Raw genomic sequence first — 16994 nt, 5'->3', positions numbered from 1 at the left:
GGACAACACCAAATGAACTGTAATCCCCCTATTGCCTGAAGGCTGGCCAACATAATCACTACAATGGAATATTTAACTCACTTGAGAACAGAGCTCTTCTATAAAACTTTAGGCATTTTATTTCCAGAGGCAGCAAGAAGAATGCACTAACTCTGGTTCAGTAAGTTAATCAGTTAAACATTTCTTGTCTGTGCTAAGGCGTTAAAATTAATTTGTGGGTCAATCGGAATTAATTTTATAACTAATCAATTGTTTTTGAATAATGTACCATCCATTGTGGGAATGCAGAATCCAAATTATCAATTAATAAATGGAGAAATTGACTTGGAATAGGTGAATAATTGATTGGGGGGGGGGGATGTTTACAGGGGAGCAATGGTCACGCCACAACAGACAGAAGAGGACTAACAGCCAAAAACACAGAGGGAAAATAAACTACAAAAGCTTTGAATACACCCAGAGAAACACTAGAACAAACGCAGGGATAGAGGCATACCATTCACACACTCATCCAACACTCAAGACTCACATTTCTAAACAATTAAACCAGGCCAGAAAAGCACAAGCGAGTTATAGGTCTGCTCCAGGCAAGGCAGGAAAAGGGGGTGATGTTTTCCTGCCTCCAAGCAACAGAGTTGCAGCCCACTTGATGTTGTCCTACTCAATAATACACAGAAGCTTTGATTCACCTGTGGAGGTCCACATCTCAGCACTGTGAAATCCTCCAAATATTCAGTGGTTTGAATATGCAAAGCATTCCCTGTCACAGAAATACAACAACAGTTCCTGCTCACATCAGAGCTACATAGAGCTTTGCAATATGGACTAAGGGTATATAATTATTTTGTCTAAATGTAAAGCAGCTTTGGGGAGAATATATCCCCAACCTTGTAGCACAACATACCTGGGTCTGGATTCTATTGAGCCCTCGGAACCAGAGGATTTGCCCACGCCGAAGTTCCCTTTCTGCGTGGTCAATTTCTTCTACATCTTCATTCATTTCCTCTTCGGGCGCCTCTTCTTTTAATGTAAGACCTCCTGCCTCCTTTAAAAATTTTAGCCTACTCGTTGGGATGGTTGCAATGACCTGAAAGTAAGTTTTAGAATTATGCCATTGAGCACCATTTGTAGAGAGTATGTGAAAATCGTGTCTGTATTAGACAAACTACAAGTTTAATCGAGGACAAACAAAATATATATTGTCATTTGCCAAGGAATTCACATCAGCCCAAAGATCTTTACATCTGTACTACTCTACATCTTATGAAGCAATCTCAACAGGCAGGAAAGGAGCAGGTCCTGGGTCTACTGCCTCATCAGTAGTTCCAGGTGAACTGGAGGGGGGGGCAGATAGGGGCTTTGTCTTGAGGGCTCTCCAGCATAGCCTCACCCCTCTTTACTTCTACATGCTCATCCTCAGGTGTCTCCTCTTCCTGGTCTGAATCAAAGAGCTCAGAGGGAAACATGACATGGGTATTTTGTGTGAAATTTGTCTGGATTTTTTTAAAAAATTAAAAATTGCAGTTTAATATGGAAACAGGATGGAACAAACCTGAATGAAAACTTGCAAAACTGGCATAGACTGGAAACAGATCTATAGAACCCTCATTCCAACCCAACTAATATGAGCCAATGGAAACTGCTCGTGGCATTAGGCACTCATCCCCCTGCCAGCTTTTTGGCTAGGCACAGGAGAGTCTAGAAATCTCCATGCAGAGACCTGGAGGGGTGTGTAGATAGAGAAACTTTTACAGATGATCTGTCCATGAAGATGTAGCTGGCATTACATCCTTATCTCATGACTTTTTCTTGGATGGTAAAACATTGGAAGAGGGAGAAATCAAATATTATTATCCACAGAAGTGGTTCTCCGAGATGCAGTGTATAACATGTCAGTGAACATTCAGCCTGAACAGGCTGTTTTGTGGACACATGTGCTGAAGTTCTTTAAAATAAATTACACATTAGACTGGGTATGAACTCCAAGAGACTGAATTTAGGGCTCCAGGAAATTGTGCAATCACTGTGCTGACCCACAGGGCACATCTGAAAGAAGGCCTTGGGGCATGGGAAATATGCCATCCTTGACCCTGTGTGGCCAAGCCCCCATGTCCTGCCCTCAGGGATCTGGTTGACCACCGTGGGGAAAAGGGAGCTGGTGTAGAGAAGCCTTTGGCCTGATCCAGCAGGGCTCCTACATTTTCAAACTTTCCAGCATGACTGTGATTCTCAATACTGGTTTCAAAGAGTAAGAGGAAAACTGCAACCATAATTTCAAGGGGGAGGGGAATTCAAAAGTCTAAGTACCTTACAAGTCACCTTGTAAGTGTGACTTTTAGAAATATGAATTCCATTGAAAATAATGGACTTCTGCATTTGAATTCTGGCTCATTTGCTTTCAAGTGTTTTGCCTTTACTGTACATGTTCTAATTACAGGGTGAACTTCTCAACTTTTCTTGGAACTCATGTCCCTGTCATCCTTTTCTGGTGAGGACATTTTAGGATACAATTTGCATATATTAGTTAACAGCAGATAATATACGAAAGATATTAGGAAACGTTAGCTTTCCAGCACAGTTGCAAGTTTCATTCAGTGCGTTAATTGTCAGGATCCGATAGCAGCTCCAAACAACTATGTATCATTTGGAAGTATTTGGGCAGAAAAGCAGCCTAGAAATAGTAATATAAATGAAGCAACTAACGTTGGTTGAAATCCAGAAAATCTGAATTTCTGCTAAAACAGGGTTTTCTTACTGTTTGCTGTAGGTGATGAAAGAGTCCTGGGCCATTCAAAGCCAAGGTTTTGTGGTCATTAGTCTATTAGGCTTAAACTGTGGAGACATACCTCCTTATTATGTAGTTTACTGTGGGCCTGACACACACTATCAACCACTCCTACCTCACAGGGTTGTTGTGAGGACAAAATGGGAGGAGTCTGTGTATGCTGCCCAAGCATATTTGAGGAAGGGTGGGATGAAATAATAAAATAAGGGTCCATGAACCATAGGCAGCGATGTGATTCTCACAGCCACAAAGGGATTCAGAATGTGGCCTTCATCTATATTTCAAACCCTAGAAGAATGTGAAGCATTTACATGCTTCACTGAATTTCATTTTATGTCAGTGACAATTACATTTAAAAAAAAAAATACTAGTCAAGTCATTTGCAACACCCACCTTCAATATACGAATAAAATTGTTTTCACCACAATCCTTCCGCATGTGTCCTCAGAAGTAAGCACCACTGTCTTCAGTGGGATCAGGGTCGTCTTACCCATAGGTGCTGGGGGTGAGGACACCCAGGCACCGGGCTCTCAGGAGTGCCAGGCCAAGAGTCCGGGGCCCAAGAGTTGAGTCTGGGGAAGAGCCCACCCATTGGTCGGAGCGCTGCAGCAGGCTCCTCTGCTGAGGAAGGCTCTGCGCTGCGAGTTTGGGGGCAACCGAGCCAGTGAGACGCTGAGGTGACTGGCTAGCTCCGCCCTCCTGCACACCTGGGACTGGGCAACCTGGGGGGGTGGGGCACTGGGGGGATCTTTGCACCCTGGCGTCGCATATGCTTAAGACAGCCCTGCGTGGGATCCCCAAGTACGTGTAGATAGGATTGCAGCCTTACTATAAAATGTGTGATTTTCTTTGTAATTATATAAAATAAGTAGTCCTTACCTGACCCCATACAAGTTCACCTAATCCAATAAACACACACCACATCCACTGGTCAAGCTCCAAAGGGGAACAGCTAAAAGGTTTACCACCAAACTGTACAATTACTATCTGCAAGAGGAAAGCAGAAAGAAAAATAAAAGGTGCAATTACTAATCGAAGAAGAGGGGGGGGAGAACGGAGAGATGCAAGTTTTTTGTTCTGATGCTTTTCTACAAGCTTTCTTTCCAGGTGTCAATGCTATCATTAATTATTTTACTCTCTGCTCCTTGCAAGAGGGTGACAGACAAAATATGAGTCATGATCAAATGAAACTGTCCACATATACAGGAGGGCCCTACACTTCAGGTAAAGTTAGTCATGACTAAGACCCATTGAAAGCATCAGTGCAAGTTAGTCACAACTAACTTAAACTCCCAGAGATGCTGATGAGACTTCGTCATGACTAAATTTTGCTGGATTGAGGCTAAAATGTACCTATCATCATTTTCATATATACTCTGCAACTGCTGAGGGATCTTGTCAGAATAAGTGCTATATAAAGCCCAACCATATTTACCTATTATAGCTTTTGAACATACTCCAACTATTACTAATGATAATTTATTTTCTTTAGACAGCATAAGAACTGCTATTCTGAGCTGAACACACAAATCAATTAATAGACATGGCTCAGAAAATTGAAAGCACATGCTATAAGGGCAAAATATTGATACTGGGAGATAATGGAGATTGATAAAGTTGTAAAGTGAGGATTTGGGAAGGAGAACAGGAAATGTGGTGCAGACTTGTGAGAGTTGTCAATATGCAGAGGGCCGGGAGGCCAGCTGGCAAGTCCCAGCTCGGACGTCTCCTTCCATCGGCCTGTGCTCCAATGTAAATCAGCGACCTGGACTTGAGAAGCCAGGGCGCACTATTAGCAGAGTGTACTGTGCACACAGAATAGGCGTGAGGCTTGTGAAGTCATACTACGGCTACAGATTTATTAAACATAAATCAGAACAAAGAAACATGTCGTCTCTCTCTCAAGTTGTCTCAGAGAGAACAGCAAAATCAAAAGCTACACACAAACGGAAGTTCCCAGCATACTGTGCTGGAATGTAAACAGACATGTGACAAACAACAATTCCACATGCCTGTTCCTTAAGGTGGAATGGAAATGTCAACAAGAGCATGTACAGTGATTCAATAAATTCTTTGCAGAATAAACAAGTTTGGGGAAGTTGTTCTTGACATAGAGAGTAACATGGGAAAGGGAAATGGGAGAAAAACATAAAAGTGGTTGATCAGCCTGTGAAAAAGAAGAAGGGACAGGAAAATCAGCACTTAAGCTTGTTCAGATAACGGTTAAGCAAAAAGTTGGGAGGGACGAGTAGAAAGGTGGAGAGAGCCTTAAATGGAAGGCCCAAAACTTTGATGTTCAGCAAATGTGACAGTGCCCTAATACATAGACTTAGGTAGATGGTGGCATATTCAAAGCAATTAGGCTGATTCATTTTATGGAGAGATTCTGGATTGACTACTGCAGACACAGACTATCAGAACAGATATCACCAAGGAAGAATAATATGGGTGATGGTAATCAATACAATGGTAGAAGAAAAAGTCACAAGAACAAACAGTGACCAGAGTAGAAAAGTATGAATGATAACACAGCAAAGGATGAATTAGAAATATTGAATGAGAATAAGAAGAGAAAAATATGAGGGAAGTACAGAGGAAATAAAGTAAAGGAGATGGTATGATCAACAGTATGAAGACGCAGCAGAGAAGTGAAGAAGGATCACGATGACAAAGAGGCCTCACAAAATGGTAGGAAGAATATTTTAAAACCTGATAACCTTCAGTGGAGTGAAAAGAGCAAAATCTAGCCTGGAAGGGGTGAAGAACAGGAGAATAAATAGCCAAGAAAGCAACTTCTTATTACAAGGGAAAGGAGAGCATAAGAGGATAGGTGGAGCTGGTCAATCTATCTCTCTCGCCCTGACCTAGCCACTGTGATCCATGCGACGGTCACCTCCAGACTGGATTACTGTAACTCGCTCTACGTGGGGCTGCCCTTGAGACTGACCCAGAAACTCCAGCGGGTGCAGAATGCCGCGGCGAGACTCCTTATGGGGTCTTCACTGCGAGATCACATTCATCCGGTACTATACCAGCTGCACTGGCTCCCGGTGGAGTACAGGATCAGGTTTAAGGTGCTGGTTTTAACCTTTAAAGCCCTATACGGCCTAGGACCCTCGTACCTACGGGACCGCCTCTCCTGGTATGCCCCACAGAGAAACCTACGGTCTGCAAATAATAACATCCTCAAGGTCCCAGGCCTCAGAGAGGTTAGGCTGGCCTCAACTAGAGCCAGGGCCTTCTCGGCTGCGGCTCCAATCTGGTGGAACGCTCTGTCACAAGAGACTAGGGCCCTGCAGGACCTGACATCTTTCCGCAGGGCCTGCAAGACAGAGTTGTTCCACCAGGCCTTTGGTCAGGGCGCAGCCTGACTCCCTCCTCTGGCAACCTGCACAGAATATTGCTTAATTGGTTGCCATTAATTTGATTTTAATTAATTTTTATAATGAATATTTTGAATGTGCGATTATTTGATTGTTTGATTATTTGATTATTGTTAGCCGCCCTGAGCCCGGCTTCGGCTGGGGAGGGCGGGATATAAATAAAATTTATTATTATTATTATTATTATTATTATTATTATTATTATTAAACAAATTAGCAAATGATTTTTTGATAAGAAAGAGCAGAGAATAGACTGGAGAAGGGATAGAGCTATTTCACAGAAGCTAACTCAGGTTTACCACTGAGTATACTCCCAGAATGGCACCACTCACTTTGCTAGTAGAGGGAATCTAATGTCAAGAAGGTGGCCACAAAATAAATGAATGCAGGCTTAAAAGTAAAATGTTCACAAGGAAGCAATGAACTGTGAGGTAAAGGGGAGTTTCAGTCAGCAGGGAGACTTGCAGCAGTTTCCAGCATCTGGAACAAAGCTCTTAAAGTGTCCCAAGCACACCAGCCTAAGAGAAAATTGGGAAGGACAGCTGACCTCACATCACAGATGGACCAGCGGACACCTGGAGAAAAGGCAAATGGTTCTGCATTGGTAACACTGACTCCACTCTCCATAGACAGCTCTGTGGGAACTCTATCCTGGCTCCCACATCAGCTGCTGGTCAACTTCAGAGACCTGTGAACCATTCCTTATTGTGCTAATATGCAAACTTCTTTCTGGAATTGCAAGATCAGGTTACAGGTGTAGCTTGGTCCCTGCACACAGAAAACTAAACATCAGGGGAAAGCATTGTAGCCTGTTTGTCAGCCCGACATTATACAGAGTTTTTATTTTATTTCTTTATTGCAAGTGGGAGGGAACTGGGAAAACTGAACTCCTCAACTGAATTTCAAAAACATTCATGTTGGAAGAACCAACATAGTTTGAATATTCCCACCAATCAGCTGCCTAGGGAGACCGAAACGGAAAATGCCGTGCCTGTTGCCACCAGCACTGTCTCTCAGCCTGCCCTGCTCCCTCTGCTGCAGGCAGAGAAGCAGCACTTGCATTTGGAACCAATTCCAGGTGAAATCTCACCCAATTTATACCTAACCTCCCAAATTGCATGAGCTATTGTGGTGTTTGCGAGATTCCGTATGAATTCAGCAGATACTGGCACCCCTTGGGGACCACCAGTGGGGTGCTCATGGGGCTGCTGCTCCAGTTTGCCTAATGGCTGAGCCAGCCCCACTGCTACCATAAAAAATATAACACTGAGCCTGAAGCTCCCCAAGGGGCGGCGGGGGGGGGGGGGAGGAATCTCATGTATGTTTTGTGATAGTTGTAACAGCAGCACTGCTTCACCAGTATTCTAACTTCTGTTCATATTTATCTACCTAAAGTAGTTGTGACATGTTAAGAAGTTTTATTCAATATTCTCTCAAATGTTATTAATTGCTTGTTACATTTCATTGAGGTACATGCTAAGTTTCAATTGAGTTCATCTCCAGGGTCATCCCCACCACCCCAGTCATGGCCTATCAAAACAGTTCAGCTTCCAATCCTCCTTACTCCTATGACAGGCAGAATCACTCCACTGACCTACGCTTGCATTTAACCCAAGGCAGACTATTTCAGAAATACTGCTTTTGCTATCACAAGGCAGCAGGGTATCCAAGACTGACTGTTAAATTTAAAGTGTAAGATTTGAAAAAGATTGTGAAGAAGCATTTTCTCTACCAAATGAAGTCTGTCATCATGAGATTTATTATATTTCAAGATTACTTATTAATATACTTTGTATTGTGCTGTGTCAAAAATAACCAGACACATTTTAGTACTGCTAGGCCAATGACAAGAATTTCAAAAGGAATACAATATATTCCAGCTCCTTTGCTTCTTCTCATCTTCCTTCACATAATATGGCTCTTGGATTTTAGAAGGGCAAGAAGAGCAAAATGAATATATCTCCATAATATAAACACATGAAAAAGGAAAAGACATAACAGATGAAGCCTTGAAACAGAAAGCAATAAATAGATTGCAGGATAAAAATAAGTGAGGATTGAACTGAGACAATCAGGAAGGAAACAACAGGAGAAAAATCATAACATCTATCTTAATGGTGGATAAATCAGCAGTTTATTTATACCTAACATGCCTTTGGATTTTCAAAGAATCTTGTGAGAAGAGGGTGAAGAGTTTACAGTGGAACGTGCAAACAATATTTTGCTGCGTTAACACTGTATAATGATTACCTGCACAACAAATGTGCCCAGTACAATAGTGCAAAATATAGGGTTTCTAAAGATGCCATCAAAAACATTCCTTTCACCATGGATTTTGCGTGCGTTGATTTCATTGAACAGCTGCATCATAACAAAGGTATTGAAGATGATAGTGTAGTGCTCAGAAGGCGGAGAGTGGAGTGGTGCATTCCTGCCACTGTCAATCTTGAACATTTTTTCACCTGATTATAAGGAGGAAACAAAAAAATTAATGAACAAAATCTAAAAAAACATTGTGGACAGTTCAGTGTACCATAGAACAATCACATCACCACGTCAGCAAGACAGCAGTCATAATAGCAGCAATGACAGCAACAGTAACCAGTCATGAAGCTTTTTATTTCTATTTGCTACTGAAGTCTGCTGAGGTCCAAGACCTCCAAGGCTGCATATTTAGAAATGCCATCTGTTTCACACACAGAGCCAGCTAGACATTCAGAGTTGAGGGGTCTCATCGGATGAATGAAGTGCTGGTGTTCAAAGAAGGACTTAAATTTATTAGGTACTGGGGAACATTATGGAGCAAGCCAAGCCTGTACAAATGAGACAGGCTCCCCCCTGAACTGCAATGGAACCAAACTGCCAATGATTTATATCAAAAAGCTTGCAAAACAGCTTTTAAACTCAATTCTGGAGGAAAGCTGAAAGGGATTGGGGAGCATCCAGTTCAAGATGATTCATTGCTCAGGAATTAAGTTGTAAATGTTCCAGATCATCCAAATGGGAATAGAATAGAACTTGGCAATAGAATACAGAAGAACATGACATCTGTTTAAAGATACTGAAGGTTCACAGGGGTGAAAGTGCACAGAAAGTTCAGCTGGAAAGGAATAAATGCATAGGTATTTATATGCTAATACTAGAAGCCTTCAAGCCAGAACTGGGGAGCTAGAGTGCTAATAAGATAATAAATATAATAGCCATGTTTGAATCCTGGTAGCATGAAGCAAAGCAGTATGATAAATTAATATCTGTATACCAACTCCATAGAAAAAACAAGCAAAGGAATATTATGTATGGTGTTGCAAGTGAGATAAAATGATTCTAATAAACTCCTCCTTGGAACTCACAGAAATGAAAATACTAGGACCAAAAGTCCTGGAATTCAAGACATAGTCATATTTATCATCCATTCAAACCAAAACACTGAGAATGATGTTGAGATGGAGAAATAAATCAGGGAGACAGTCTGGTAATAACATGTGACTTCAGCTACTCTCACATTGACGGGATAAATGCATATTCAAGTCCTGACAACAAGGCAAAACTTCTTGAAGCAATAAGTGAGTATGTCTTGAAAGAATCAGCAATAAAACCATTTGGAAGGGAAGCAATACTGAGAGGTGTTCAGAACCTGATGTGACTGTTGATGAAGTGATTTGGAACAGTTACTTCTGTGCTACAAAATTTAACATACACTGAAGGGGATAGTTACCTAGACTAGGCAACAGGGATGCTTTAAAAGAGGAAACTTTTCCAAATGAAGGAATTCATTGAAAGGAAGTTAAAAGGGAGAATCAAAAGGGTCAATTCCCTCCAGGATGTTTGGAGGTGATTTAAAATTACAATAATAGAATCTCAGCTGGAATTTATACCACAGTCCAGGATAGTTCAGGAAAGTACCAACAAATCCAAGAAGATGTCAATGTGGTTTATGAGCAGAAGCAAAAGAGCTATATAAGGCAAGAATAACAAGTAGAAGTGTTGCCCAAATGAAGAGAACAAGAAGCACAAACTCTGACAAAATAAATGCAAGCTGATGATAAAACAATTGAAAAAAGAATTTCAGAAGCACATTGCTAAAACCATTAAGAAGAACAATAAAAAATACATACATTAGAAGCACTATAGCATTCAGCTGAATTTATTTATTTATTTAGCAATGAAATTATTTCTAAATGATAGTATTGAAAAGAAGTTTTACTGTGAAAAGTATTAGACTGAGGTCCACATCTGGATCACTTATTTTTGGGTAGCACCTGACCATTAACTAGATGAAATGTTATTTATTAAAATTAATGGATTGTAGCAAACAAAAGCATTTATAAATTTTAGCTTAAAAACTAACACAAGGAAAGAACTTGATAACAGTTCATAATGCATGATGTGCAGATAATATTAAAAGGCAAACTGAAGGGTACACTAAACATGGATTTGAATCGTGGTATTGGGATCCTCTTCAATTTTTATTTATTTATTTATGATCAGCAGCCACAGTAAAATTATATGAATCAGCACCACAACCTGGAGAGGATTAACCCTTTCACCTTGAATATTTCCTCTCTTTCCTCACGTTCTTATTCTCACCCTAAGCTGCTATTTGCTGCTCTTAGTGGGTAAAGAGAGGGCTTGTTGGGAATGAATTTTTAGCAAAAAAAAAAAAAAAAGTATGGGAGAAAGGATTAATTATTTCCCTCTGCACCATGGTTCTGATCTAGAGCACCCCCTTCCTATTTGCTATTAGTTTAAAAAAGGCAGAGAAACTCAATCATGGGCTTCAATGAAATATTTAGTGACACATGTAGTGACCCTAAAACCTGAGGGAATGAAATTAACAGGCAGAAAGTTTAAGAAATACAACGGGCGGGAAGTATTGTATCCAATACTTCCAGTGTAGACCCATTAAAGTTAATAGACATTCCTAACTTTAGTTCATTTCAGTTACCGTAATTTCAAACTGAGTTAATTGGATCCATGTTACTTGAATGCAATCCATAATTTATAGAAGTTACTGCTACAACTCTGGAAAAACCCCCAACACACTGAGAGTATAGATTTGCTAGGGCTGCCATACGTCCATGGCAACTGTAGATTTGCTCATCTGACATTTTCTATTTCCAGTAGACGACATAATACACAAGAATAGGTTGGCTCAGGAGGGTGTTACTTGGGGAGTATTCTTAAGCATTGTCAGCAACAGACGTCTCTCCCACCCACCCTAATGTTTGGCAATTCCTGAAGGAAACAATCAACATGAGCGCAAGACTTTGCTATGGAATTATATGGTTGCCATATTCAGGGCCAGGGAGGAATTTCCCTGCAGAAAATTGGGCTTGTCTGGAGATCTTGCCTACCTCATAGCCACAGTTTGTTGGCAAAAAAAAAAAAAAGGCATTGGGTTGGGTCAGTCTGGCAGAGGGGCTGAGTCAGAAGCACACCTCCATCTCCTCAGCTGAAGTATTGAAGTCTCAGGGTACCCCATTAAAGTGTCCCGGGGGAAGACTTCTGTCTGAATGCCCAGACAGGGGCAGCCATAACGGCCCCCGCCCCAAAGGCATGCTGGATGGATTGCCCAGAATTGATGCATGTCATTGGGTGATCCTAAACCCAGGAATAATTCTAAACCTGATGGAATAATCTTCCAGCAAATAGATTGGTTGATTCAGGATAAACACCCAATGCCTATGCCAGAACATACTGACATCTATAATCAATAAAGGTGCGGCCAATTTGATCCCAAAATATTGTCTTCTATGAGGTGAAGTCCTTCCACATGTATACAAGCCACGAGAGTAGCTCTGTGGATTGGATCGCTGAGCTAGTTCTTGGCAACATGTTGTGTCACATCTACAGATCAAAAAAGGCACGGAAAGCATGTTTGAAACCCAAAGCAATACAATCCTGTAGTTCTACCACAGTTTGTTAAAGTTAGCAATAAAAAGGCTAGATAATCTTACCAACAAAAAGGAGGGTAAAAATGAGAGTGAGCTGGTACACAGCATGGCCCAAAATGTTCTTCATCATAGTACGGGAGATAAGGGGCTTGTTTCGGCCATATGGTTTCCTTAGCAGCAACGACTCTGTAGGAGGTTCCGTAGCCAGAGCAAGAGAGGCAAAGGTGTCCATAATCAGATTGACCCATAGCATCTGTACAGCTTTTAAAGGTGAGTCCTTAAGAGAGAAATTATAGAAGGAAATGTCAGTATCTTTGCCATGGCAATATATGTGCTTGTTGCTCTTAAATATTTCTGCAAAACCTTTCCTTGCAAGAAGGTCATAACTAAAAAGGTACCCCTGCCCGTACGGGCCAGTTGTGTCCGACTCTAGGCTTGCGCGCTCATCTCACTCAAGAGGCCGAGGGCCAGTGCTGTCCGGAGACACTTCCGGGTCACGTGGCCAGCGTGACTAAGCAGCATCTGGTGAGCCTGCGCCAGCGCCGCACACGGAAACGCCGTTTACCTTCCCACTAGAAAGCGGTACCTATTTATCTACTTGCACTTAGGGGTGCTTTCGAACTGCTAGGAGGGCAGGAGCTGGGACCGAACGACGGGAGCTCACCCTGCCGCGGGGATTCGAACCGCCGACCTTGTGATCAGCAAGTCCTAGGCACTGAGGTTTTACCCACAGCGCCACCCACGTCCGCTAAGGTCATAACTACCGGTATTCTAATTTCATTTTTGTATTCTCCCAACAACTCTGTGAGATGGATTTGGCTGAGAAAGTCAAATTTCAGCAGTGAGCAGGTGTTTGAATCTTGGCCTCCAGCATCCAAAGCCCATTTTCCAAACATTCTGTACAGACATAACCCTTATTGTACAATTGCAAGAGAAAATAAGGACTAATTTAAATGCTAAACCCTTGAAATAGATATGAATACAATACACACACACACACACACACACACATGCAAACATTTCAGCCAAAATCCTTCAACAATGGTGGAGTAATAGAGCCAGTAACCTTTCAGGAAGCACCATTTGAGTTATTTTACTTTTACAAATTAATGGTAAGTGAAGATGTCACATCAGTCTGGTCAAGGATTGTATGGTTTGTTAGGTATTTGTTTCCAAGACTACATAAACAACCACTAGAAGGAGCTATCTGCTCACTGAATCTAGTAGGGCTATGCTTGGAGTCAAATCAGGCTTTGAAATTGCCCATTAAAAACAAACAAACCAATTCAGATCCCAAAACCAAAACAAATTACTATTAAATTATCTTTTGGATAATGGTTCCTTCTCAGCATCCTTCCTCACTAGAAAACTGGATAAAGTGGCATTATAAAACTCTAGTGAGGAAGAACATGTGATTTTATTTTTTAGATTAATTGACATGCTTAATTCATGTTTCTCTGAAACCTAAAACAGACTATTCTATCATGTGTTTTTTAAATTTTAAAAAAGTGAAAATTAATTTGGTTTGTGAAAAATGCATAAACATCAATCACAATCTTCAATATAATCGGATAAAGTGCCTTACAGACTATTCAAATGCGATCATAAGGCACTATCTGACTGGTAAGTATTTATACAATTGCAGTTGTAGAGTTCAACTGTAACAATATCCATCACTTTTAGAATACCTAGGATATAACTATCTTAAAGCAATGCACAGCTTGTATTGATACAAGGCAACAGGTCCAGTTCTGAGCTCGTCCCACTACAATGTATTTTCTGCTGCCTAGTTTTGCCCTACTTGCCAGAACAAAATGCTTCTGTAACTGCACTACGGCAAACTATGCCATTGTTCTTCCACACTGATGTGTACGAGCTGAGCATCCCTGTGATAGCTTGCTCTGCTCACCAGAAGCAATAAATTCATTGTGCTAACTACAAAAACTCAGAACGTAAGCTTGTAGCAGTAATACAGAAGCATTTTTTTTGTGATGGAGTATCTGCCTAAAAGCAACACCATAACCATATCTGAGAAACAATGCAATTTTATGATATAATGGTTATAATTTCATAAGATTTCTGTGCCGTAGATAAATATTTGAAAAACGAAAGCTGAGATATCTGAAGAGATTATCAATTGCCTAAATAAGCTTGGAGGTCTCTATATATGCCCTGCAAGCCATTTGCCCCTCCCCTGATTGGCAAAAGGCCAAACTCATTTACTCCTTCAGTGAGCAACTTGACATGCATACAATCTTTCAAAGAGATCATATGTGCACCGAGGGGGGAAAAAAGCCTCTTTTTACAAATGGTGTGAAATTAAAGTGCCTGTCCCTGCATCCTGCTCTCCTATCATCTGAAGCTATATTTGTTGCTATAAAAAGGTCTCTGTTGTGCAAGTGTCAGCAGAAACCCAAGGGAACTCCAGTGTATAATGAAAAGCAAATTTCTCACTTTGATCCATCCTCTAAATTACACATGTGCAATTGGCAGCCATCACTTTTGGCAGCAGCTCATTCTCACCATTTCACAGTGCCAATCATTCCATGTTACTAAGGTGCCTCTAATAATTATCTATCATCTACTGCGCTGCACAGTTCAGTCAAGTGTAAAAGCTTATTCTAAACCCCGGCCTAAGCATTAAACACACATTAATTTTGGCACTTGGTGGAATGAAATTTCCACTGCAGCTCTTTCTTATTTCTGATTAATTCTTTGCAAGCTAAGGGAAATGTGCATCTGAGCTCGGGTTTAGAATAATTTTAAAGATGAGTCATTCAGCTACATTGCACAATATATCTATTTTTTAAAAAATATGATTTTATGCATCTCAAAGGCAGAAGCAAATGGAAATTAAAACAATTATGTGAATTTATGTGGAAATGTGTTTAAGAAGTGATCCACCTAAAACAACATTTATTTCACTGGTTTTTTTCTTTGTAACCTTGGAAGGTATTAGCAAGGAACTAAATAAAAAAGGGAAACTTTTTGTAAAAAGATCCCAGATGTTTTACATGAAACACAAATCTATACATCACAATTCATCATGAAATATCACCCCTAGATATTTCATGTTGGACATATTAGGAACATTATTGTTATTTTTAAACATTTATTTATTTTTAAACCCAGCATATATCTTCCATATTAAAACTTCCAAGGACCATAACAACAAAGTTATGAAACTGCAAATTAAAACACATAACAGTAGGGGTTATGCACACTTAGCTAAAAATATAATTACAGTAGTAGTATGTGTACACATAGCCACATAGAAGTATATATATTTATATTAGTTCTATTATATTCTACCATTTTAAATATCTCTGCAAAGTTTATTTTAGATTTTAGCTGCACAAAGAAAACCACAATAATTCTGTGATAGTCAATTTTCAATAAATGAATGAACGACACACAACTAGCAATATCTCCTACACACAACTAGTATATCCTACACACAAAGCAGCAAAAGGTAATTGTGGTGTGTTAACTACCCTACTGGTTCTTCCAATAAATAGATGGATGCTCTTCCTCAGAAGCACTTCCCAGACGCACAGAGAAAGGGCAAAGCTTCATAAACAAGTGATTGATTAGAAATGGGTTCAACAGAACTCTCTTTTCTGCCCATCCCGATAAGCTCCTAGCCTGCAAAGTAAATATTCCAGAGCCCTAGGGGGAAGAGAGTTGTCTGGGTGCATATATGGGAGGAATGCATCGTCCTCCCTTTGTAGTAATGAGTGATGCACTGAAGTGCACATGCAGTCATGATTAGGGGAAAAGGAAAGAGGGCTCCATTGAGTTCCATGCTGATCCCTGCCACTCCATTCTTAGCTGCACTCATGGAGGGAAGAATTGTGTTAACGTTTCTTAAATACTTAACAAAATATTTTATCAATATGCCTTAGAATTTTCAAAAGGGCAGGGGCAAGGACATGCAATCGTTTGATTTCTTTTTAATATTTCTATACCAAAGTCTAATTAAAATGAAATATACAAGAGGCAAACAAATTTGGTATTATATACTCCATGGTTCTCTGTGCTTTCCTGATTCCACATCTCTCTTTTGTATAGGAAAAAGAAATACTAAAGAGTGGCAAAGTCCTCCCTCCCCTTGCTCTGACCATCCCAGCTACAGTGAACAGCAACAGCTTGAGTTTTCACTGCTCAGAGGAACCACAGATCTGCAATTGAGCCCAAGATCCATGAAGAAATAAATAGTTATAACCTTTGAACACCTTGAAAAATTTAGAAGAGTAATTTGGGAGGAGTTTCACCTTTGTGGCATCTAATAGAGACAGCCTCGGGTTTCACTTGGCCATATCATGATGACAAGGTAAACTTATTCTTTGCCGTATACCTATGACTTATTCATGATTTTGCTCACTGAGGCTGAATTTTCCTGTTGTACCAGAGTGAACAGTATGTGCTATGTGTATATCTGCACTGTATTCACAGAGGTGCCACACTCTGTTTAATATCACCCTTCCATATTTGATTCTCTCTCTATCTTTATATCTCTATATATGAAGTGCTATTTTTCCTGTAAAAAGAGGTGTCGGAACTCACCATGAACTCCTCCCTTGTTCTCTTGTAATGGCAATGGTGCCCACCCAAGAGATGCTAGAACTGAATTCCGGTGAGTTCCAGCCGAAAAATAGCCCTGTATATATTACTTTTAAAAAACCATGTTGCCGTATTTCCTTTGAATTCTTATAATGTAGAAAATATGTGCAATGGGCACATGAGAACAAATAATATAAACAACTGGTGTTTTGTGATTGCTATTTTACTCACTTTGGGTAAAATAAGCAGATATGAGCACACCTTTGTACCTCTAGATTATAAGGTGCTGACGTGTTTGTTATTAATTTTTTAGGGATATTAAAGTAACTGGGTGCACTAGCAGTTCCAAAAGAGCACTGATATGTGGTT

The 16994-nt window shown here is 40.4% G+C and overlaps 1 protein-coding gene across 22 annotated transcripts in view; it reads right to left on the bottom strand.

The window, feature by feature from the left end:
• ATP2B2 (ATPase plasma membrane Ca2+ transporting 2) overlaps window positions 1-16994 on the bottom strand; it is a 372922-nt gene that overhangs the window by 19423 nt on the left and 336505 nt on the right. For all 22 annotated transcript variants that reach the window (XR_014561209.1, XM_083726734.1, XM_083726721.1 and 19 more), the window contains 4 exons: window positions 12126-12339; window positions 8419-8630; window positions 3665-3772; window positions 905-1087 (listed from right to left, as the gene is read on the bottom strand). Coding sequence is in view for 21 of the 22 variants with exons in the window: in XM_083726734.1 (XP_083582860.1) it covers window positions 905-1087; window positions 3665-3772; window positions 8419-8630; window positions 12126-12339 (717 nt within the window). In the remaining variant the exon portion in view is untranslated. The remainder of the gene's footprint in view (window positions 1-904; window positions 1088-3664; window positions 3773-8418; window positions 8631-12125; window positions 12340-16994) is intronic.

This window comes from Podarcis gaigeae (assembly GCF_964106915.1).
Source record: "Podarcis gaigeae genome assembly, chromosome: 2".
NCBI lineage: Eukaryota > Metazoa > Chordata > Lepidosauria > Squamata > Lacertidae > Podarcis > Podarcis gaigeae.
This window is presented reverse-complemented; position numbering and strand designations above follow the sequence as displayed.